Source organism: Xenopus tropicalis, chromosome 1 (assembly GCF_000004195.4).
Source record: "Xenopus tropicalis strain Nigerian chromosome 1, UCB_Xtro_10.0, whole genome shotgun sequence".
Lineage (NCBI taxonomy): Eukaryota > Metazoa > Chordata > Amphibia > Anura > Pipidae > Xenopus > Xenopus tropicalis.
In genome coordinates this window covers 28,630,866-28,654,994 of record NC_030677.2, presented here as the reverse complement: position 1 = coordinate 28,654,994, position 24,129 = coordinate 28,630,866, and the positions used below count along the sequence as shown (strand labels likewise).

At 42.4% G+C, this 24,129-nt stretch overlaps 2 protein-coding genes across 2 annotated transcripts in view; one reads left to right on the top strand and one right to left on the bottom strand.

Moving 5' to 3' along the window:
• Positions 1–6,539, bottom strand: part of LOC100492857 — a 35,897-nt gene extending 29,358 nt beyond the window's left edge. The window contains exon 1 of the mRNA XM_018090917.2: positions 5,851–6,539. Coding sequence (XP_017946406.2) covers positions 5,851–6,259 — 409 coding nt within the window. The 5' untranslated portion in view covers positions 6,260–6,539. The remainder of the gene's footprint in view (positions 1–5,850) is intronic.
• A 2,639-nt stretch (positions 6,540–9,178) lies between these two features.
• LOC101731905 overlaps positions 9,179–24,129 on the top strand; it is a 40,549-nt gene continuing 25,598 nt past the window's right edge. Inside the window, exons 1-7 of the mRNA XM_018095330.2 lie at positions 9,179–9,753; positions 11,076–11,228; positions 13,389–13,489; positions 13,893–13,958; positions 14,774–14,869; positions 17,971–18,062; positions 20,143–20,285. Coding sequence (XP_017950819.2) covers positions 9,336–9,753; positions 11,076–11,228; positions 13,389–13,489; positions 13,893–13,958; positions 14,774–14,869; positions 17,971–18,062; positions 20,143–20,285 — 1,069 coding nt within the window. The 5' untranslated portion in view covers positions 9,179–9,335. The remainder of the gene's footprint in view (positions 9,754–11,075; positions 11,229–13,388; positions 13,490–13,892; positions 13,959–14,773; positions 14,870–17,970; positions 18,063–20,142; positions 20,286–24,129) is intronic.

Here is a 24,129-nt window from a genome sequence, read left to right as displayed (position 1 = left end):
AGATATTTTAATTCTATGAAAAAGGGTGATTTTGGCCACTTTGGTGCTAAAAATCCAATTTCGGTTAGCCATCCAAAATTTGTTCCTTTTGGCCTGAAGGGATTTCAACTAAAAAAATATAAATACAGGTATGTACATTTTTATACAAACATAATTATTATGAATAACACCTCAATGTGTACTTAAATAAATTCTGCTATGCCTCTTTTGAAGATTGCTTATTATGTTGGGTTGAAAACCCCAACATACTGTTCTTCGACTTTAGCTTATTCTTCCGCTTCTTCTTCTTCTTATTCTTCTTCTTAGCGCCCCCCATTTTCTAAACGCTACTCCTCCTATAGTTTTAGGGGTACAACACCCAAACTCCCCACACATCTTCGCCCTATAGCGGAGCAGGTTGCTTGTGCTTTTTTAAGCAATCCGGCCCCCCGTCTTTTTGTGGCGCCGCTCCGAACCCCCCAATTTTCCCATTGACTTTGACAGGGAAGATTTTCAAACTGCTGCCACACTTACAGCTTTGAAGCTACACCCCCCAAACTTGAATAACATAATCATGGGGTCACCCCGAATGAAGCAGCAACATTTGTTGGATGACCCCAAAGTGGGAGGGGCCAACAACAGCCAATCAAATTTTAATCATTGACTTTAATGGGGAAATTGGAACTGCTGCTAATCTTGCACCTTTAAAGGCTACACTCCCCAACCTTGAATCACACCGTCATGGGCTCAGCCTGAATGAAAATATGATGATTGTTGGATGCCCAAAAGTGGGCGGAGATGTGAACAGCCAATCAGATTTTACCTATTGACTTGGTGGAAATCCAACCTGCTGCCAGTCTCACAGTAATAACGCCAGGGTCCCCAAACTTTGCAGGGTTAGGCACCAGGTAACTGTGGTTCAAGGTAAGAAAAAGTGGGTGGAGCCACCAACAGCCAATCAGAGTTTACCTATTGACTTTAAATGGGGAAATTCAATGTGCTGCCATTCTCACAGTAATAACACCAGGGTCCCCAAACTTTTCACAGTTGGTCACTAGGGGGCTGCAGCTTTAGTTTTGAAAAGTGGGCGGAGCCACCAAAAACCAATCAGATTTTGCCTATTGACTCTAAATGGTGAAATTTAACCTGCTGCCATTCTCACAGTATTAACACCAGGGTCCCCAAACTTTTAACAGTTGGTCACTAGGGGACTGTAGTTTTAGTTTTGAAAAAGTGGGCGGGGCCACCAACAGCCAATCAGATTTCACCTATTGAATTTTATTGGTTTGATGCTAGGGTTCGCAAAATTTGCACAGTCACTGCGTGACTTCGTACTCAAAGTTAGAAAAAGTGGGTGGGGCCGCCAAAAGCCAATCACATTTCTTTCATTGTTTTCAGTGGGGAAATTTTAACTGCTGCCATTCTCACATGTTTAATGTCAGGGTCCCCAAACTTTGCACAGTTTGTCATTGGGTGACTATGTTTCAAGTTTAGAAAAGTGGGCGGGGCCAACAACAACCAATCAGATTTCACCTATATACTTCATATGTTTAAATTAAACTGCTGCCATTCTTTAAATATTAATACTAAGGTCTCCAAACTTTGCAGAGAAGGTAACTGTGGTTCAGAGCTAGAAAAAGTGGGTGGAGCCACCAACAGCCAATCAGATTTTAACTATTGATTTTCAATGGGGAAATTCAACCTGCTGCCATTCTCACAGTATTAACACCAGGGTCACTAGCGGATTGCATTTTTAGGTTTTAAAAAGTGGGTGGAGCCACCAACAGCCAATCAGACTTCACCTATTGTTTTTTTTTGGTTTAAATTTAAAATGCTGCCTTTCTCACACTATTTATGTCAGGGTTCCCAAACTTTGCACAGTTAGTCACTGGATAACTACATATTCAGGGTTAGACAAGTGGGAGGAGCCACCAACAGCCAATCCATTTCCACCCATTAGATTTCATTGGTTTATATTTAAACTGATGCCATTATTTAAATATTAATTCCAGGGTTGTTAAAGTTTCCAGAGTTAGTCACTGGGTATTTGCCGTTCAAAGTTTGAAAAAAAAAAAAAAAAAACGTGGGCGGAGCCACCAACAGACAATCATATTTCACCTATTTACTTTCAATGGTGAAGTGTAAAATGCTGTCAGTCTCACAATGAATGCCTGAGTCCCCAAAATTCGCAAAGTTGGTCACTGGGGGACTGCAGTTCAAAAATAGGAAAAGTGGGTTGGGCCACTAACAGCCAATCAGATTTCATCCATTGAATTTTATTGGTTTAAATTTAAAATGCTGCCATTCTCACACTATTTATTCCAGGGTGCCCACTGTTTGTCACTGGGTGACTTCTACTCAAGGTTAGAAAAAGAGGGCACACCCACCAACCACCAATCACAATTCACCTATTGACTTTTATTGGTTTAAATTTTAACTGCTGCCGTTCTTTAAATATTAATCCTAGGGTCCCTAAACTTTGCAGAATTAGTCACTGGGTAACTGCAGTTCCAGGTTAGAAAAAGGGGGTGGAGCCACCAACCGCCAATCAGATATCACTCGTTGACTTTCAGTGGGGAAATTTAAGTTGCTGCCATTCAGACACTATTAAAACCAGGGTCCCCAAACTTTGCACAGTGGTTTTTACTATATAACTGTGGTCCAAGGTTAGAGAAAGTGGGCAGAGCCCATTCAGTGACTTTATGTTTTTCAACCCAACATGAAGTTTTTTCTCAAACTTCCCTTTCTAGTTGAGTGACTGCTCTCTATCCATGGTTATTTCCACTCCCTTGGCTGAAGGCTCAGGGCAGTGCACTTTGGCCTCTTGTAAGCTGTGGTGAGTTAATGATTTACTTTTTTTTGTATTACTTAAGTCTGTATTTTTCACTTGCACAATGTGCTTGATAAATGTGTTCTTCTTCCCTGTATTGCGCTATAGTAAACGGCGGAAAAACCAATCCGAATTTTTCACAACGGCGACGAAAAAGTCACGGAAAATATATGATAAAGTTGTAATGGCGACGAAGAAGTTGCGCAAAATACGAAACAATTGTGACGGCGACAAAAAAATTGCAAAAATATTGTTTATTACGAAAAAAATGCATTCGGACAGTTTCGGACGTTCGTGGATTAGTAAATGTGCCCCTTAGGGGCACATTTACTAAGACACGAATCCGAACCGAATTGGAAAAATTCCGATTGGTAAACGAACATTTTGCGACTTTTTCGTATTTTTTGCGATTTTTTTGGCGCCTTTACGACTTTTCGGAAATTATCGCGACTTTTTCGTTACCAATACGATTTGCGCGAAAAAAACGCGACTTTTTCGTAGCCATTCCGAAAGTTGCTCAAAATCTGGCGATTTTTTCGTAGCGCTAAAACTTGCGCGAAAAGTTGCGCCTTTTTCGTAGCGTTAAAACTTAAAAGGCGCGATGTTTCGCGCAAGTTTTAACGCTACGAAAAAATCGCGACTTTTCGCGCAAGTTTTAACGCTACGAAAAAATCGCCAGATTTTGCGCAACTTTCGGAATGGCTACGAAAAACTCGCGTTTTTTCTCGCAAATCATATTGGTAACGAAAAAGTCACAATAATTTTCCGAAAAAATCGCAAAATACCGATCATTACGAAAAAACCGCAATCGGACGCATTCGGCCCGTTCGTGGGTTAGTAAATGTGCCCCTTAGTGTTAGAAACATTGGATTAATTAAGATTTTTTGTTCTTTTTTGAGTCCCTGTGTGTGCGGCGCTCTGTTCTTCATTTATTTATATAACGAAGGAATCCGCACTCACAGGACTTATGAAGAAGAAATGGTGTTTACGTGAGAAGACTGATGTTTTGGCTAACCAAGCAATACACAATACAATAGTAAACACCAAGCAATACTCAATACAATAGTAAACAAGATTATAGAAACCCACAAGTATACCAGCAAATAAATCACAGACATAAAAAGACTTAGGAATTCCATGCAGAGTCTATATACAATGTAGGTATTCATTTTGAAACAAAATATGTTGAGCAGAACGCAACTGTATCTAAATATTAGGAGTCAAATGCAACTGAAGCCAGAAAGTATCTGTTCAGTCAGAGGAGACCGCAGTTCTGTCATCCAGTCTGTGCAGTGCCAAAGCTGCTCACATAAAGTAACAGAAAGACTTGCTTTAAAGTAAGCGTGTAAGTAAGCAAAATGGTATCGCAGTCCTTCCATCTAATGTGTGCGCAGCACTGGAGCAGGGGTACTATAAAGAGGTCTAAAACCTTACTTGAAAGTATTGTGGCTGTATAGCAAAACTATTGTATTGTGTATTGCTTGGTGTTATGTCCCTATATGCTGAGGTATGATGATGTCATCTTTACTCCTTTCCCGCCACAGAATGCTGTTTAGGCCCTACTGTTACATGAGTCACTTTGAAAAAGGCTATTGTGTTAGCCGAAATGTCCGTCTTCTCACAATAAACACCGTTTCTTCTTCATAAGTCCTGTGAGTGCAGATTGCCTCACTGATATACTATCTGCTTATTTGAACCTGTACCCATGCTCCTGTGTTCTTCCTTAAATGTGAATGGTGGCTATTTCTTGGACATTATATATATATATATATATATATATGTATGTATGTATGTATGTATGTATGTATGTATGTATGTATGTATGTATGTAGAAGTAAATAATGTCGGCACTCACAGGATTTCCACAATAATACTCACAAGCAATAAATCATGTTTAAAGATGCAATCAGGTGTGGTTTTATTGGTCCAACGTTTCAGTTCCCTGACGAAAGTTCCAGTAAGGGAACTGAAACGTTGGACCAATAAAACCACACCTGATTGCATCTTTAAACATGATTTATTGCTTGTGAGTATTATTGTGGAAATCCTGTGAGTGCCGACATTATTTACTTCTATTCTATGCTTGCTGCTCTGGCACCCAGGTATCGCATTTTAAGTTTGGTGTGCTCTTCATCCTGTATTTTGTATATATATATATATATGTGTGTGTGTGTGTATATATATATACATATATATATATATATATATATATATAATATTTATTTTTTTTGTGCATGCAGCCTGAAATAAAATAAGAGGGTTAAGCACTAGGTTTAACCCCCGCACATCTTCCATAAGCATGTATATGAGTGTGTATTTATGCTTGGTCAGAGCCCACACTAATACTTTAGCAATCCCAAAGACTGAAGTTAAAAAAATCAGGTCACTATTCTGTCAATTTAGTGCTCTTATATTGGATAAACTTTCTAAACAAGTCACTTAGAGGTACTTTATTTTATTAACTTAGTAGATGCAGGAAAAGGTGATGTACCGTGTTAGCCAGTCACAAATGTTTACAGGGTAACCCTTTTGAAATAAAAAATAACAAAAGTGGTATAAAGGTGATACCTTTATTGGCTAACTAAGATAACCATAAAGGGTACCCTAATTTATATCAAGTCACTTTGATCCACATTATCCTGTACCTTATCTGTTTGTATCTGTTTGTCCCTTCTCCCCCCCCCCCAGTTTATATGACTTTGTTAACACCTTCCACACAGATATTCTTTTTTTCTGGTTATTTGATCTATGAGCTGAATGTTGTATATATATCAGAGAGCATGACAGCTTCATTGTAATCAGCTTGAAAAAGGAACTAAAATGTTCTGAAAGCTTGCTATAGTTATCTTAGTTAGCCAATAAAGGTATCACCTTTATACCACTTTTGTTATTTTTTTATTTCAAAAGGGTTACCCTGTAAACATCAACTTAGTACACATGTACTTTCTATCACTAAGGCAAGTTGACATAAATAATCGTCTCTCTTTCTTTCAGGAAATAAGGAAATAGTATAATGAATACAGAAGATGAAGACACTATACCTGAGATTATCGGCTGTGGAATCATCTCTTCTGTGTCTTTAACGTAATCAATCAAAATGAGCTTTACTTTTGAGACCTCTGTTAATTTCTGTGCCAGTGTTTCCCGGTATTTCTTTAGGTTATTGTCATCAAAACTGTGAGAAGTGGAATATTTAACAAATAAATTGCCATCCATCTCCCTGCCAGTAGCTGCTGATTTCCACAGAAAGGTTGGATCAGTGAGTCCAATCCCAGTGCCAGCTTCCTGAACAGCTTTATATAAAACCTTTTCCTGCAGTTTATAGAGAACACGGATGGAGATTTCTGCTTTGATGAGAGGGCAAATAATGTTTCCATCAGTGCGAGTGAAGGCATCACACAGGCGAATCAGGACTTTGGATGGTCTGGCTTTCTTAGGAGGTGGTTCCATTGTGCAAGGCAAAAGCTGTGTTTATGCCAATCCAAAAATTAGCTTTTTATCAATTGAACATGATCTGTGACTTGGTGTTAGATTAACTTTCACCTGGGGAAATTCAAGGCAAAATGAATGCAGAGGAGCAGCACAAAGGGAGTGTATTCTCTATGCTAAAGGGTGCGGTTAAGAGGAAATGACAGCCTACAAGGCAAGAACACTAAGAAAGTAAAATGAAACTGCTAACATTGGCATTCTTTCTGCTTATGCTGCTTATAGTAAATATTTTCTATTGTTTAATGAGACAACTGTCAGAAGAACTGAGGTTAAATTCACAAAAGAGAGTATTCAGAAGCATGGCCTTACATAACAGAATGGCCATACCTGAATGCTAGCCAAGGCTTGTGGCAATAATGTTGAAATTTATTGGTTCTTTTTAAGTGGTTAAGCATCATGGGAAAAGGCTAAATATAGAGTATATGGAAAATTGAAATGATATATAGGTTTTATTCATTCTCTTGTCTTTACTTACCAGTGTTGTAAAAGCAGCAATGATGAAATACATATGCAAAAGCTTAGACTGGCCGCTAGGGAGCAAGGAATACATTATTAATAAGCTATCTGTAGCTATACTAAAGTATACTAAGTGCAACTACTAAACTACTCTAAGGGGCAGATTTATCAAAATGTCAGTTTAGAGCATAATACATAAAAATGCACCCACATTCTATTCATTCCTATGGGATTTTTAGAAGCATAATTATCAATTGGTGAAAGTTAGAACTCCTCAATTGATAAATACACTTCTAAAAACCCCATAGGAATAAATAGAACGTGGGCAAGTTTTTATGTATTAAGCCCTAAACTCACATTCATTTCAGTTTCATCCAAAGGCGTCTATGGTCCCTTGATGTCCTTTAGTTGAGTTTGCCTACAACTCCCATAAGCTTCTGCTACACCTACTCAACTGTTCTCTCTGCCTTCCTGTTGCTCACGGCTTCCTGAGTGTAATTGAGCTGCTGTCTGGGCTGTTTATACCTCTTCTACCTACACAGCAGTGTAATATATTTTACAACTGCCTTTATCTTGACCTTTCAAGTTTGTTAGTAAAATCCTTTACCAGATCAGTGTCCATATTGTAGTAGAAACCTACTACCCATTAATGACATAAAACCAAATTTGTATTAGTAGTGTGCAAGGTGCAAAAATGGGTGCAAAGATCAGTTGTTTTTAGCACATTGTACTTTGCCTCAGATTATTTGTAATATGCTATTTGCTCTCACCAAACAGCACACAAAGAGTTCTTACCTTCTTCATATAGTAAATATGCAGAAATCACCATTGTAACCTGCTATTGACTAATAACGTATCTGTAATTTAAAAAAAAGCTTAATTCCTTTTGTGAAACATATGCAATCAGGCCTTATTTGCCTGGTGATCTCTCTGATAACCTCTTTATAGGTCCCTGTTAAGGCCTCACCTTGAGTATGCAGTGCAGTTTTGGGCTCCAGTCCTTAAGAAGGATATTAATGAGCTGGAGAGAGTGCAGAGACGTGCAACTAAACCGGTAAAGGGGATGGAAGATTTAAGCTATGAGGTGAGACTGTCGAGGTTGGGGTTGTTTCCTCTGGAAAAGAGGCGCTTGCGAGGGGACATGATTACTCTGTACAAGTACATTAGAGGGGATTATAGGCAGTTGGGGGATGTTCTTTTTTCCCATAAAAACAATCAATGCACCAGAGGTCACCCCTTTAGATTAGAGGAACAGAGCTTCCATTTGAAGCAGCGTAGGGGGTTTTTCACGGTGAGGGCAGTGAGCTTGGGGAATGCCCTTCCTAGTGATGTGGTAATGGCAGATTCTGTTAATGCGTTTAAGAGGGGCCTGGATGAGTTCTTGAACAATCAGAATATCCAAGGCTATTGTGATACTAATATCTACAGTTGGTATTAGTGGTTGTATATATAGTTTATGTATGTGAGTGTATAGATTGGTAGGTGTGGGTCGTGTGTGCTGGGTTTACTTGGATGGGTTGAACTTGATGGACTTTTTTCAACCCTATGTAACTATGTAACTATGTAACCTGGTTGTTGGTGGGCCTTATATTACTCACATCTATGTGGGGGCCATTATTATTGCCCTTACACTATGCCTACTTATAGTTAAATCATTTATTTTCTTTATACAGGTATATGAAATAATGTGTGACCATGTCATTCTCTAAATCTTTGTATTTAACGCATGCTTGGGATTTGCAATGCTTTCTCCAGCTTTCCCAATAGGATAGTGAGAACTCTTCATGGCCTTTAGGGCTACCAGCAGGAAGGTTTATAACTGATATATTCACTAGAACAGATACCAACCTTATATTAGGGTTGCTGGTACATTTAAGCAGAATGCCTCAGTGAAAGAAAGAACACTGGCCTGTCCCCATGCATAATTATTATTATATGCAAAGAAGCAGCGTTCTGGCCGCAGAACAGTCTATGCGTTTATATTCAACAATCAGGGAAAACACGAACCACAACTTACAAATATGCCATTTATTTCTTTTAAAAGACAATGTTTTTCAAAGCAGTCAAAGGGGCACACCTACCAAAATAAATGATCTTCAAAAAATCTTCCTCATTATATTTCTAATATATCATACTACAGGTATATATAAATTTGTCTTTATGTAGTAATAATCAGCACCTATTGTATTAAGCAGCTAGCTTTTATTGGGCTAGTCAGTAATGAGCACAAACAAGTGACTGGTTTAATGATGAGGAAAAAATGATACCGATCTCCATATGATGCACTGGTTGTAAATGATGTTTGCTGCTGTACCATTTCTCGTTCAGTTTATTTCACTTTCGTTTCCCTGTTCCCTGTTGTGCTATATAAAAACACACCCAGCCCAGTGACTCGCAGCCTATAAACTTGTTTTGTGCGAGTTCTTGTCATTCAACAGAAACCATTCTAACATAACGTTGTGTCCCAGCTTGTGCCTAAGGGGGAAAGATAAAGATTTATTCTGAGAAACAAGTCACGACCAATCACAACTAAATCTTAACCCAGGCATTTCAGTTTTGCTTTAGCATTTAGACATTAACAATGGCAATGAATGCCAAAAGGCCAAGGCTGGATGAAGCCCCCACTTTGCTTATACGGATTTGTGATGCATTTGTCCGGACACCAGTGAATATTATAAGCCCTATCATAAAAGCAAAAGCTTCAGTGCGCGTCTTTTACAAACTTCAAGGCCATTTACTGGAGAAAATACTACGTGAAACAGGAGAAGGATTTGGTTTGGAGTTATCAAATATCCTCTGGCGCCAACTTACTGAGAACAGCCACAGCAACACTGAAGGCAATATTTTCATAGAGTATAGGGCATCCAAGCCACTGGACACAGATACATTTGCCTTATATAAGGACTGCATAGAAAAACAGTTGAAAGAATCAGGAATAAGAAATGTTTTAATACATCAAGTGAAGGATCAGATAACAGTTTGCCAGCCTTTAATAACAGGTAATTACCATGGTCTGTAATAAGGTAGTACTCATTATTGCCATAACAACTGCTGGTACAAAATTATTACACTCATATATACAACACTCAAAATGTTCCTCAATCTCATTGCTGTACAGACTTCTTTATATTGCATAACCAATGAATGTGACATTTAGGGCAAGTGTGTGTGTGTGTGTGTATATATATATATATATATACTGTATATAGCTAAAATACCTGCTCCCTGATAAAACAACATATTTTGCAAAACTGTACTTTCTTATTCCACAGAGCTTTTTTTTACATCTATTTCAAGAGATTTGGGGTTCAGATGTGATTATTTTTAAAATAGATGGGTTGTTATAAAATATTGTGCTGCTCTCCATAAAACACAAGTGTGGGATCTCTGTTGACACTGTTTATCATTAACTTGGAGCCGGTTTCATAAAAACTCACACTTCCAGTCATGAAATTTGAAGAATGAACAACTGCCTCAATAAGACTCATGCTACTATTGTGACTGCATTATAATTTAACCCTTTAAGTTTCAGATAGCACCAGCCTTAATAAACTCAATGGAACCATTCTGATTGTATGTTGGTGACCGTATAACCCTTAGGGGGCGATTTATCAACTGTCGAGTTTGATTTTTTTTCTTCATTCAAGATTTTTTTTAACTTAAAAAACTTGAATTTGAGTTATGGTTTGAAAACTTGATATGTCTGGTATTTATTAAGTACAAAAAAACAGAAATCTCGAATTTAAAACTTCGCCATCTAAGGCTGAAGGCCCACAGAGCAAGTTAGTCGCCGCGATAGATCTTGGATACCAAGGATTTCAGAGCTATTAGTTGCTGGCGGTTGCCTGTGGAAAGGCAAAGTCATGCCATAGCTTCAATTCAAGTTTTATTCAAACTTTTGTTTAAATATTTTAGGTTTTTTTATTCGCGCTTGTACAGTAGCTATACAGATGGCTCACTGTGAGTAACCTGTAGGTAATGTTGCAGGTACTGTTTCATGATTAACATGTGCAACTTGTGAGCAAAAGAAATGCTGTGTCTAACACTACTAACCACGTGGATATGTACAAAGTTAAGTGGGGTCTTGATGTTCTGCAGAATACACAATGGCTACAGACGGCTACAATGATATTTAGTGAGCCTTTGAGGGACATCATGGCTGAATTCTCCTGCACTCGCCTTCATTGCCCTCCTCTGGATGGCAGAGCTTATTTAGCCCCTAACTGAAACTTAATTCCTGTATGGCCCTGTGTGGCCCCAACTTTGCAAATGCTATATGTAATATGCTTGCTAGACCACCCTTATCTGTGTTTATTTTCAGAGATTGACTACAGGATACATAAGGTAACATCCACATATCAGCGCCAGTTGGTAGGAGATGGAAACCTGGTAGATGCAGAATTGCACAGCATCCAAACACAGCTTGCAGAACTGCACCAAAACCCAATTCAGGTGGCAGTATTTTCACATAATGGTATGCATTTTATTTTTGTTAAATGTCAAATCTGTCAAAATGTCTTCACTTGAAACAGAACTTTAGAAATTTAGTGATGAGCAATTGTTTTAGCCAGGCATGGATTGGCAGCAAATTTCCACATTGTGCCATTGGGGAATTGTTTTGCAAAACTTCAGCGAAAATTTGCAGCAAAAAAATTAGTTGCACGTCAAAAAAAGTTGCATCTAAGATAACGTCAAAATAGACATGGTCACATCAAATTGGGTGCAGTCACGTCAAAATAGACGCGGTCACAGCAAAATGGGCACGGTCACTGCAAAATGGGCGCGACAAACTCATTTTGTGGATTCTTTGCCATTTCGGAAATTTTCCTGTAGTTTCGCAAATTTTCCAGCGAAACGGGACAGATTTTCTCATCACTACACATAATCCTTAATGTCATGAACTGCTTTAAGCAACATCTTTATGTTGCAATGTTGCATCAGTTAGCAAGAGAGGAAGATAAAAAACTGTATAACTGACGCAACATCTATTTACACCAACTATGTCAAAAACATATTATTATTCAGCTCTGTCTATATTTTGGCCTGTTATAATAGCTCCTCAGCTTATGATCTCAGGGGTTAGCGTTAGCATTGCTGTCTTACACTGCTGAGGTTCTATTTTGATTCCATCCAGGGCTCTGCAAAGAGTTTGTACTGTATATTTTCCCCTGTCTGCAGTGGTTGCTTGAATTGGTAAGAATCACATGATGCTGTCCATAGACAATGGATAGTCAGTCATCCAATCAGCATCTTGGCATTTCCTGATGCACAAATGAGTATTACAAGGAGAAAACTTGCTGACCCTTGTGTATCTGGCTACAGAGGAGCAACAGCCATACAGATGCAGCCAAGTGTCTTCACCATGTTGCCGCATTGGGTCTCTTCCAGTTAGCACAGGGAAAAAAAACAATACTATGGCATTTTCGATTGCACCATCCAGAGACAGCATTTAACATTCAAAAAATGGTGTCTGGACATGGTAGGACAAAATGTGAATACTTGCTGGCTGCATCTGTAGCTTACTAGTACATACCGTACTTTATAATACATTTGAAGGTTTCCCTGTTCTGTGCATCCCCTACCCATTTTCTCTATAGGATAGTCTGTCTATGTGCTCTCTGGCATCAGTTCCCTACCCCACTTAGGCTCACTGTGTAATGCAACCCCATCTTCATCTTGTTTCATTAACAAAGTGATGGATTCTGGGACTTGAAGTCCCTATGCTTTCCATAGTGTTGGTGCACAGGAACTTCAAAGAAAATGTCAGTCTCACGTGTACAGTATGTAAGAAAGCAAGCAAAGGTAGAAGTCTCTTTGTTAAATGTATAATGAAGCAGTAGAATTCTTAATGAATCAGATCAAAAATGGGTGTAGGACTGGCCAGACCGGGGGTTAGTGAGTGTAGGACTGGCCAAACCAGGGGTGACTGTGACGTAGTTGGCCAGCTTGAATATATTGCAATATATAGACAAACAATCCCTGTTGTATTTAGGGGAGGGCATTTCTTGGTGGCTTAATGCACAGAATGTCTTATATATATATATATTGATAATGGGTGAGTGTAGATGATCTATTGTCTATGTCTGTATAAATTTGGTAATCACAGCCTCATTGCACCTCCACCTAATGGCTTAGGCTGATGCCACACGTGGCGTTTTTCCGCTGCGTTTTTTCTCAGCCTAAAAACGTCGCACAAGCCACACAGCCCGAGACTATGGCATTTTTCAGCCTGGTGACTTAAGCAAATCCCGTTTCCATGGTGCTAATAGTGCGAAATAGCAAAAAACGCAGCGTCTGGCAGCTGCCTTTGCGTATACATAGGAATAGCTTGCTTCGCAAATACTGGCGTATTTCGGCCAACGCTTGAAAAATCCGTGCTAAGGCGTTTTCTAGCGTATTTCCGCATTGTGTGGTTTGCTTCGCGTTTTTTCAAGTTATTTCTATGGATGATGATATCAGGCATTTTTCAGCCGCAGAGAGAATTAGAAAATACGCAGCGGAAAAACGCCACGTGTGGCATCAGCCTTAAATTTATGTAACAACTTCCCTTATATATATTCTAGATTAGTTATTAGATCTGCTAATTTGGAATTACAGTACAATAATGAACCTGAAATAATATTTTATGAAACAGGTGTGGGAAAGAGTTTCCTTCTCAATCTGTTGCTGCTACTGACAGAAGAAAACAAGGAGGAATTGGAGGCTAACGGACTGAAGAAAATACAAACATTGCAGGTGCTAATTATTTTAATTAAGGGTGATGGGATGGACACAGGGAAATAATGTAAATCACTGGTGAAAAAACATACACATCGCTTTGTTTATCAGAAGTTGCCTTGCAAGGAAGTTTGGAAAAACAAATCAACATGGATGCTGTCCCACTGGCAATTTGCATTATTGCGGGTGGGAAAGCATTTAGAGATTGTCACCCCTAGTAGTTCAGATATATCACAGGCAATAAATATATGTGCCATGGCCCTAAATGGTTTCCACCATGTACATCTTACTATTTGAGGAGTTAAAATCGAACTATTATAACACAGTGTAAATGGAGCGAAATGTGTTATACTTAGAACTGGTTATATTAGCCATATGCTAATGCATTTACAAATATTATTTTCTTGCTTATTTCATTCAGGCCATTGATGAACATGCAGAAGTTAGAATGGTGAAGGATGATTATTGTACAGAGCTGCCAGAAGCAGTAAGTACTGATATTTGTACCAACATGGCTCAGTATTAGCTTAGTTAATATCAAGTACAAGGCACATTCATATTATTACTGAGCAAATACATCAAAAGTAAAGTATGAACTTATCACTAAATAGCACTCAATACCTGTTTTACTGCTACGGATCTTCACATCCCTTCACAATCACCGACCAGGTCAGGCCTGGGTTGAGAATGGGCAGATTAGGGTTGAGAATGGGTGGGTTAGGGTTGAGAATGGGCAGGTTAGGGTTGAGAATGGGTGGGTTAGGGTTGAGAATGGGTGGGTTAGGGTTGAGAATGGGTGGGTTAGGGTTGAGAATGGGTGGGTTAGGGTTGAGAATGGGTGGGTTAGGGTTGAGAATGGGTGGGTTAGGGTTGAGAATGGGTGGGTTAGGGTTGAGAATGGGTGGGTTAGGGTTGAGAATGGGTGGGTTAGGGTTGAGAATGGGTGGGTTAGGGTTGGTAAATTCACATCACAACTGTATACATATTTTTCTGGCAGGTAAAAAATATTTATTGAAACAGAAATATGACTGAAATGCCCATTGAACCGAGCAGTGTAGCCAGCCTGGCTGACTTAACCGCCATTATATTAAAATAATGTATTAAATATGGGTAATTTTGTGAGCGCAGGCACTTATTACACACTGGATTTGTTCATAGTGTTTTAGGAAATGTGTATTGGGAAGCCTACATAATGATTATTTTTGTGTTGCAAAATAATGGGCAAATGTCTGTATTGTAATGTTTAGCTGCAAGTCTCACTAAGATGTTACTCAGACGGATTGCTGACGTTTTACATTTTAGATACAAGATTTTATTAAAGACCTTAATGGCGATGAGAGAAACTTCAAGAGTTTAGTGGGATCTATCTGCCATGAGTTAAGATTTACAAATCAAGAGGTAATGGGAATTATTTGTGTAATTATATGCAATCAACCCCTTAAGCATTTCCTGGTTGCTCTGGTCAATGTCTAACAAGCAATTTGCCAAGCAAGTCAAACTGTAAACAATAAAACTGTTTACATTTTCCTCTACCTGCTCAGTGTTGTCAGAAGAATTCTAACACAATGTTTCTCAAGTTACACAGTTATGGGCTTGTTCATCAAATATTTGAGTTTCCGAATTCAAGTTTGTTTTTTTAAATTAAATAAACTTGCATATCATAGTAACATACCAACATAGTAAGTTAGGTTGAAGAAAGACATATGTCCATCAAGTTTAACCTTAATGCCTATATATAACCTGCCTAACTGCTAGTTGATCCAGAGGAAGGCAAAAACCCCATCTGAAGCCTCTCTAATTTGCCGCAGAGGGGAAAAAAATTCCTTCCTGACTCCAAGATGGCAATCGGGCCAGTCCCTGGGGCAACTTGTACTAAGAGCTATCTCCCATACCCCTGTATTCCCTCACTTGTACTGAGAGCTATCTCCTATAACCCTGTATTCCCTCACTTGTACTGAGAGCTATCTCCCATAACCTTGTATTCCCTCACTTGTACTGAGAGCTATCTCCCATACCCCTGTATTCCCTCACTTGTACTGAGAGCTATCTCCTATAACCCTGTATTCCCTCACTTGTACTGAGAGCTATCTCCTATAACCCTGTATTCCCTCACTTGTACTGAGAGCTATCTCTCATAACCCTGTATTCCCTCACTTGTACTGAGAGCTATCTCCTATAACCCTGTATTCCCTCACTTGTACTGAGAGCTATCTCCCATAACCTTGTATTCCCTCACTTGTACTGAGAGCTATCTCCCATACCCCTGTATTCCCTCACTTGTACTGAGAGCTATCTCACTACCCCTGTATTCCCTTACTTGTACTGAGAGCTATCCCCCCTACCCCTGTATTCCCTCACTTGTACTGAGAGCTATCTCCCCTACCCCTGTATTCCCTCACTTGTACTGAGAGCTATCTCCCCTACCCCTGTATTCCCTCACTTGTACTGAGAGCTATCTCCCCTACCCCTGTATTCCCTCACTTGTACTAAGAGCTATCTCCCCTACCCCTGTATTCCCTCACTTGTACTGAGAGCTATGTCCCATACCCCTGTATTCCCTCACTTGCACTGAGAGCTATCTCCCCTACCCCTGTATTCCCTCACTTGTACTGAGAGCTATCACCCCTACCCCTGTATTCCCTCACTTGTACTGAGAGCTATCACCCCTACCCCTGTATTCCCTCACTTGTACTGAGAGCTATCACCCCTACCCCTGTATTCCCTCACTTGTACTGAGAGCTATCTCCCCTACCCCTGTATTCCCTCACTTGTACTGAGAGCTATCACCCCTACCCCTGTATTCCCTCACTTGTACTGAGAGCTATCCCCCCTACCCCTGTATTCCCTCACTTGTACTGAGAGCTATCACCCCTACCCCTGTATTCCCTCACTTGTACTGAGAGCTATCTCCCCTACCCCTGTATTCCCTCACTTGTACTGAGAGCTATCACCCCTACCCCTGTATTCCCTCACTTGTACTGAGAGCTATCACCCCTACCCCTGTATTCCCTCACTTGTACTGAGAGCTATCTCCCCTACCCCTGTATTCCCTCACTTGTACTGAGAGCTATCACCCCTACCCCTGTATTCCCTCACTTGTACTGAGAGCTATCACCCCTACCCCTGTATTCCCTCACTTGTACTGAGAGCTATCTCCCCTACCCCTGTATTCCCTCACTTGTACTGAGAGCTATCTCCCCTACCCCTGTATTCCCTCACTTGTACTGAGAGCTATCTCCCATAACCCTGTATTCCCTCACTTGTACTGAGAGCTATCCCCCCTACCCCTGTATTCCCTCACTTGTACTGAGAGCTATCTCCCCTACCCCTGTATTCCCTCACTTGTACTGAGAGCTATCTCCCCTACCCCTGTATTCCCTCACTTGTACTGAGAGCTATCTCCCCTACCCCTGTATTCCCTCACTTGTACTGAGAGCTATCCCCCATAACCCTGTATTCCCTCACTTGTACTGAGAGCTATCCCCCCTACCCCTGTATTCCCTCACTTGTACTAAGAGCTATCTCCCATACCCCTGTATTCCCTCACTTGTACTGAGAGCTATCCCCCCTACCCCTGTATTCCCTCACTTGTACTGAGAGCTATCTCCCATACCCCTGTATTCCCTCACTTGTACTGAGAGCTATCTCCCATACCCCTGTATTCCCTCACTTGTACTGAGAGCTATCTCCCATACCCCTGTATTCCCTCACTTGTACTGAGAGCTATCTCCCATACCCCTGTATTCCCTCACTTGTACTAAGAGCTATCTCCCATAACCCTGTATTCCCTCACTTGTACTGAGAGCTATCTCCCATAACCCTGTATTGAATGCTTGCTTATTTATTAATAAGGAAAACACCTAAAACTTGAATATCTCAGTTTACAAAAATTGAGTTTAAAACTATAGCTTTACTTTGCCTAGGCCAACTCCCACTGACTTCTGTATCGAAAAATCGTGAAAAAATGTAAACTCGAACGTTGATAAATCTCCTCCATAGACACAGATTTGTTAAAAAAAAAAAAAAAAATTCTACCACAACTAAACTCACTCACAAAAAGCACAAATGTCTCCAAATTTATTTAAAAATATGATTATAAAAAACACAATTTAAAAAAATTATAAAACAAAAACTAATATGACAACCTTTGCTTATGTAAGAATATTCATGAAATTAAAAGTGAAAAAAACCCTGAAAAACTCCAAATCCTCAAAGTAGGTTTACAATTTGCAAAGAAGAGCTACCGTTGACTTGTACATGCCCTCGCCAGCTTTTCAATGGTGTCATTTTTTTATTAGTTTTTTATAGTAATTATTTAAATAGATGCATTTTTTGCATGAAAAGGTTTGATTTGAGGAAAAGGAAAAAATAAGAACAATAATAAATCTGCACCATAGGTTTAGTTTTACTTCATAATATGATTTATCAATATCCAGCTGCTGTACTGGTATAAATGGGAAATTCATTTCTGTTCACTTTGTAATTTAATTGAATATTAGGAATCAAGAGAAAATGCAAATTCCTTTGGAAATCTCAGGGACTATTTTACAGACCAAAAGAGGATTAGCATCGAGCCTTACTTGCTGCCACAGTAAGTAACAAAATCCACATTTCTTATTTATTTCCAGACTTGCTATTAATTACCTTTAATGGATATTAAATAGACCAATTCGGGTTTAAAAACAACACAAAAGTTATTCTTCAAAATGAATTACTTCAGAAAGACAAGTAAGGTTTATAATGAAATAGGAACTAGAATTGTTCTATAACCCTGGCCAATCCATACTCTGTTTCCAAATGAATCAGCAATTGCAATAAAAAAAAATATATTTAAATTAAATTAAAAAAATGCAAATAAAAATAAAATATATTTCCAAGTGTCAAGTATTTGATGGCATTATCACTCAAGTGTAAGTATATACTGGTGAAATTATAGCTCACCACAGAAAAATTCACCCACTGATAAATACGCGTCTGAAAACCCCATAGGAATGAACAGAGAACGGGTGAATTTTGGTGAACTCTAATTTCACAATTTGATAAAGATCCTATAGAGTTTATCTTAAACTTACTTACATTTACTTGGGTACAAAACTGGTTGGTTCATTGAGTGTCCATTTGAATTGACACACAAGTAATGATGAGTGAAATTTTGCCACTAAAAAAATTGACACACGTGACACACGCAACAATATTTTTTGACGCGCATCATTTTCTGTGTTTCACAAATTTTTTGCCACGTCACAAATATTTCCAAAGTTTCGTAAATTTTACAGCAAAGCAAAATGGGACAGATTCACTTACCACTACACACACGTGAAAGCAACAATACTGCAAACCTTTACATTTTTTTTAAATTTTTAACCTCATTGAAACTGAATAGAATAATATGATTCTCACTTGTGTTTGAGGGTTTTCTCTAATTAAAAAAAAAAAACTTGATTGCAAATATTGCCGGACATTTTTCTTAAATAAGTTAGTGCTTAAAGAAAAAATGTTATGGGAAACAAATCTCATGCTTTTTTTTCCCCTTTTTTATATGCAATCAAGATTTTTTCTTGACCTTTTAAATAAGTATATAGGGCACCCTGTGTTGATTAGCTGCTATGGGTTTCTCAAACTTTGCTAATGTTATCTAGTACAGATATGGGATCCCTTATCCGGAAACCAATTATCTAGAAAGTTCCGAATTACAGAAAAGCCATCTCACATAGACTCCATTATAAGCAAATAATTCTAATTTTTATAAATTATTTTTTTTCTCTGTAATAATAAAGCAATAACTTGTGCTTGATCCCAACTAAGATATAATTAATCCTTATTGGGGGCAGAACAATCCTATTGGGTTTATTTAATGGTTAAATGATTCCCTTTTCTCTGTAATAATAAAACAGTACCTGTATTTGATCCCAACTAAGATATAATTACCCCTTATTGGGGGCAGAACAGCCCTATTGGGTTTATTTAATGGTTAAATGATTCCCTTTTCTCTGTAATAATAAAACAGTACCTTGTACTTGATCCCAACTAAGATATAATTACCCCTTATTGGGGGCAGAACAGCCCTTTTGGGTTTATTTAATGGTTAAATGATTCACTTTTCTCTGTAATAATAAAACAGTACCTGTACTTGAACCCAACTAAGATATAATTACCCCTTATTGGGGGCAGAACAGCCCTATTGGGTTTATTTAATGGTTAAATGATTCCCTTTTCTCTGTAATAATAAAACAGTACCTGTACTTGATCCCAACTAAGATATAATTACCCCTTATTGGGGGCAGAACAGCCCTATTGGGTTTATTTAATGGTTAAATGATTCCCTTTTCTCTGTAATAATAAAACAGAACCTTGTACTTGATCCCAACCAAGATATAATTAATCCTTATTGGAGGCAAAACAATCATATCGGGTTTATTCAATATTTAAATGATTTTTAGCAGACTTAAGTTATGGAGATCCAAATTATGGAAAGATCCCTAAAATCCCAGGTCCCAAGCATTCTGGATAATGGGTCCCATACCTGTATGAGTGTTAGAGCGTATCAACATACTAATGCTCCCCATTCCCTAGATTCACTTTATTTATTTTTTTTAATTTTATGATTAATAAAATGAATAGATATTAACTGGTTAATTACGACTGCAGCTCTGCCTTTTATATGTTTACAGGAAAGAGATATGTTATTCTTATAATTCCACAACAAAATGTATATTCAGTCTAAGATATGGGGCCTCCTTTCAAATGAGAGTGGATTACCTGGACAAGAAACAAATACAAAATCAGTTGTTTGAGCTCAAATTTCTAGAGCCAGGTAATGTATATTACTGGGGATGGTTCTTGGATAAGAACTAAGGGGTGAAAAAACAAAATGGTGAATTGAAGTTTTCTGCCATACATTTATAAAACATAAAAAATCTGAATTAATTTGACATCTAAAACCTAAAAACATGTAAAAGTCAACAAGTAATTTTTTTAAATGAATAGAAATGTTATTTTGTGGGAAATTAAGAATATGTAGGGTTTTTGTTTTAAAATCTCAATCATGGAAAGCAAATCATTGTTGCTAAGTATATGTTTTAGGGGGGAAATTACTATTATATATTGTGACAATGTGGTTAGGAAACATTGCAGCCTTGAAGCATGTGATGTGGACTGCAGGGGAATTCCTTGTGCAGACAGGGTTATTAATCCCTCTAAGTTGGCAAATTAAGAGGCAGCTGAGAGAGGAGCTGCCTGGAGAGGTAAAAAGGTGTGTGCTCCCCCACCTGGGGGCCGCTCAGTGTGAAGGAGTCAGTGAGAGTGAGGGGTCACTCAGAGTAGGTCACGCTCAGGGCAGGGCACAGGGCAGGAAGGCTGCCTGTCTGTGTGAGGAACTCCCAGAGGGGCTGGGGGGGCTGCCTGTCTGTGTGAGGAACTCCCAGAGGAGCTGGGGGGCTGCCTGTCTGTGTGAGGAACTCCCAGAGGGGCTGGGGTGCTGCCTGTCTGTGTGGGGAACTCCCAGAGGAGCTGGGGGGGCTGCCTGTCTGTGTGAGGAACTCCCAGAGGGGCTGGGGGGGCTGCCTGTCTGTGTGAGGAACTCCCAGAGGGGCTGGGGGGGCTGCCTGTCTGTGTGAGGAACTCCCAGAGGGGCTGGGGTGCTGCCTGTCTGTGTGGGGAACTCCCAGAGGAGCTGGGGGGGCTGCCTGTCTGTGTGAGGAACTCCCAGAGGGGCTGGGGGTGCTGCCTGTCTGTGTGAGGAACTCCCAGAGGGGCAGGGGGTGCTGCCTGTCTGTGTGAGGAACTCCCAGAGGGGCAGGGGGTGCTGCCTGTCTGTGTGAGGAACTCCCAGAGGGGCTGGGGTGGGGGCTGCCTGTCTGTGTGCGGAACTCCCAGAGGGGCTGGGGGGCTGCCTGTGTGTGTGAGGAACTCCCAGAGGAGCTGGGGTGGGGGCTGCCTGTCTCTGTGAGGAACTCCCAGAGGGGCTGGGGGGGGGCTGCCTGTCTGTGTGAGGAACTCCCAGAGGAGCTGGGGGGCTGCCTGTCTGTGTGAGGAACTCCCAGAGGGGCTGGGGTGCTGCCTGTCTGTGTGAGGAACTCCCAGAGGAGCTGGGGGGGCTGCCTGTCTGTGTGAGGAACTCCCAGAGGGGCTGGGGGGCTGCCTGTCTGTGTGAGGAACTCCCAGAGGGGCTGGGGGTGCTGCCTGTCTGTGTGAGGAACTCCCAGAGGAGCTGGGGGGCTGCCTGTCTGTGTGAGGAACTCCCAGAGGGGCTGGGGTTCTGCCTGTCTGTGTGAGGAACTCCCAGAGGAGCTGGGGGGGCTGCCTGTCTGTGTGAGGAACTCCCAGAGGGGCTGGGGGCTGCCTGTCTGTGTGAGGAACTCCCAGAGGGGCTGGGGGTGCTGCCTGTCTGTGTGAGGAACTCCCAGAGGGGCAGGGGGTGCTGCCTGTCTGTGTGAGGAACTCCCAGAGGAGCTGGGGGGCTGCCTGTCTGTGTGAGGAACTCCCAGAGGGGCTGGGGTGCTGCCTGTCTGTGTGAGGAACTCCCAGAGGAGCTGGGGGGGCTGCCTGTCTGTGTGAGGAACTCCCAGAGGGGCTGGGGGGCTGCCTGTCTGTGTGAGGAACTCCCAGAGGGCTGGGGGTGCTGCCTGTCTGTGTGAGGAACTCCCAGAGGGGCTGGGGGGGCTGCCTGTCTGTGTGAGGAACTCCCAGAGGGGCTGGGGGTGCTGCCTGTCTGTGTGAGGAACTCCCAGAGGAGCTGGGGGTGCTGCCTGTCTGTGTGAGGAACTCCCAGAGGGGCTGGGGGTGCTGCCTGTCTGTGTGAGGAACTCCCAGAGGGGCTGGGGTGGGGGCTGCCTGTCTGTGTGCGGAACTCCCAGAGGGGCTGGGGGGCTGCCTGTGTGTGTGAGGAACTCCCAGAGGAGCTGGGGTGGGGGCTGCCTGTCTCTGTGAGGAACTCCCAGAGGGGCTGGGGGGGGCTGCCTGTCTGTGTGAGGAACTCCCAGAGGAGCTGGGGGGCTGCCTGTCTGTGTGAGGAACTCCCAGAGGGGCTGGGGGGCTGCCTGTCTGTGTGAGGAACTCCCAGAGGAGCTGGGGGGGCTGCCTGTCTGTGTGAGGAACTCCCAGAGGAGCTGGGGGGGCTGCCTGTCTGTGTGAGGAACTCCCAGAGGGGCTGGGGGGCTGCCTGTCTGTGTGAGGAACTCCCAGAGGGGCTGGGGGTGCTGCCTGTCTGTGTGAGGAACTCCCAGAGGGGCAGGGGGTGCTGCCTGTCTGTGTGAGGAACTCCCAGAGGAGCTGGGGGGCTGCCTGTCTGTGTGAGGAACTCCCAGAGGGGCTGGGGTGCTGCCTGTCTGTGTGAGGAACTCCCAGAGGAGCTGGGGGGGCTGCCTGTCTGTGTGAGGAACTCCCAGAGGGGCTGGGGGGGCTGCCTGTCTGTGTGAGGAACTCCCAGAGGAGCTGGGGGTGCTGCCTGTCTGTGTGAGGAACTCCCAGAGGGGCTGGGGGTGCTGCCTGTCTGTGTGAGGAACTCCCAGAGGGGCTGGGGTGGGGGCTGCCTGTCTGTGTGCGGAACTCCCAGAGGGGCTGGGGGGCTGCCTGTGTGTGTGAGGAACTCCCAGAGGAGCTGGGGTGGGGGCTGCCTGTCTCTGTGAGGAACTCCCAGAGGGGCTGGGGGGGGCTGCCTGTCTGTGTGAGGAACTCCCAGAGGAGCTGGGGGGCTGCCTGTCTGTGTGAGGAACTCCCAGAGGGGCTGGGGTGCTGCCTGTCTGTGTGAGGAACTCCCAGAGGAGCTGGGGGGGCTGCCTGTCTGTGTGAGGAACTCCCAGAGGGGCTGGGGGGCTGCCTGTCTGTGTGAGGAACTCCCAGAGGGGCTGGGGGTGCTGCCTGTCTGTGTGAGGAACTCCCAGAGGAGCTGGGGGGCTGCCTGTCTGTGTGAGGAACTCCCAGAGGGGCTGGGGTGCTGCCTGTCTGTGTGAGGAACTCCCAGAGGAGCTGGGGGGGCTGCCTGTCTGTGTGAGGAACTCCCAGAGGGGCTGGGGGGCTGCCTGTCTGTGTGAGGAACTCCCAGAGGGGCTGGGGGTGCTGCCTGTCTGTGTGAGGAACTCCCAGAGGGGCAGGGGGTGCTGCCTGTCTGTGTGAGGAACTCCCAGAGGAGCTGGGGGGCTGCCTGTCTGTGTGAGGAACTCCCAGAGGGGCTGGGGTGCTGCCTGTCTGTGTGAGGAACTCCCAGAGGAGCTGGGGGGGCTGCCTGTCTGTGTGAGGAACTCCCAGAGGGGCTGGGGGGCTGCCTGTCTGTGTGAGGAACTCCCAGAGGGGCTGGGGGTGCTGCCTGTCTGTGTGAGGAACTCCCAGAGGAGCTGGGGGGCTGCCTGTCTGTGTGAGGAACTCCCAGAGGGGCTGGGGTGCTGCCTGTCTGTGTGAGGAACTCCCAGAGGAGCTGGGGGGGCTGCCTGTCTGTGTGAGGAACTCCCAGAGGAGCTGGGGGGGCTGCCTGTCTGTGTGAGGAACTCCCAGAGGGGCTGGGGTGCTGCCTGTCTTTGTGAGGAACTCCCAGAGGGGCTGAGGGTGCTGCCTGTCTGTGTGAGGAACTCCCAGAGGGGCTGGGGGGGCTGCCTGTCTGTGTGAGGAACTCCCAGAGGGGCTGGGGGTGCTGCCTGTCTGTGTGAGGAACTCCCAGAGGGGCA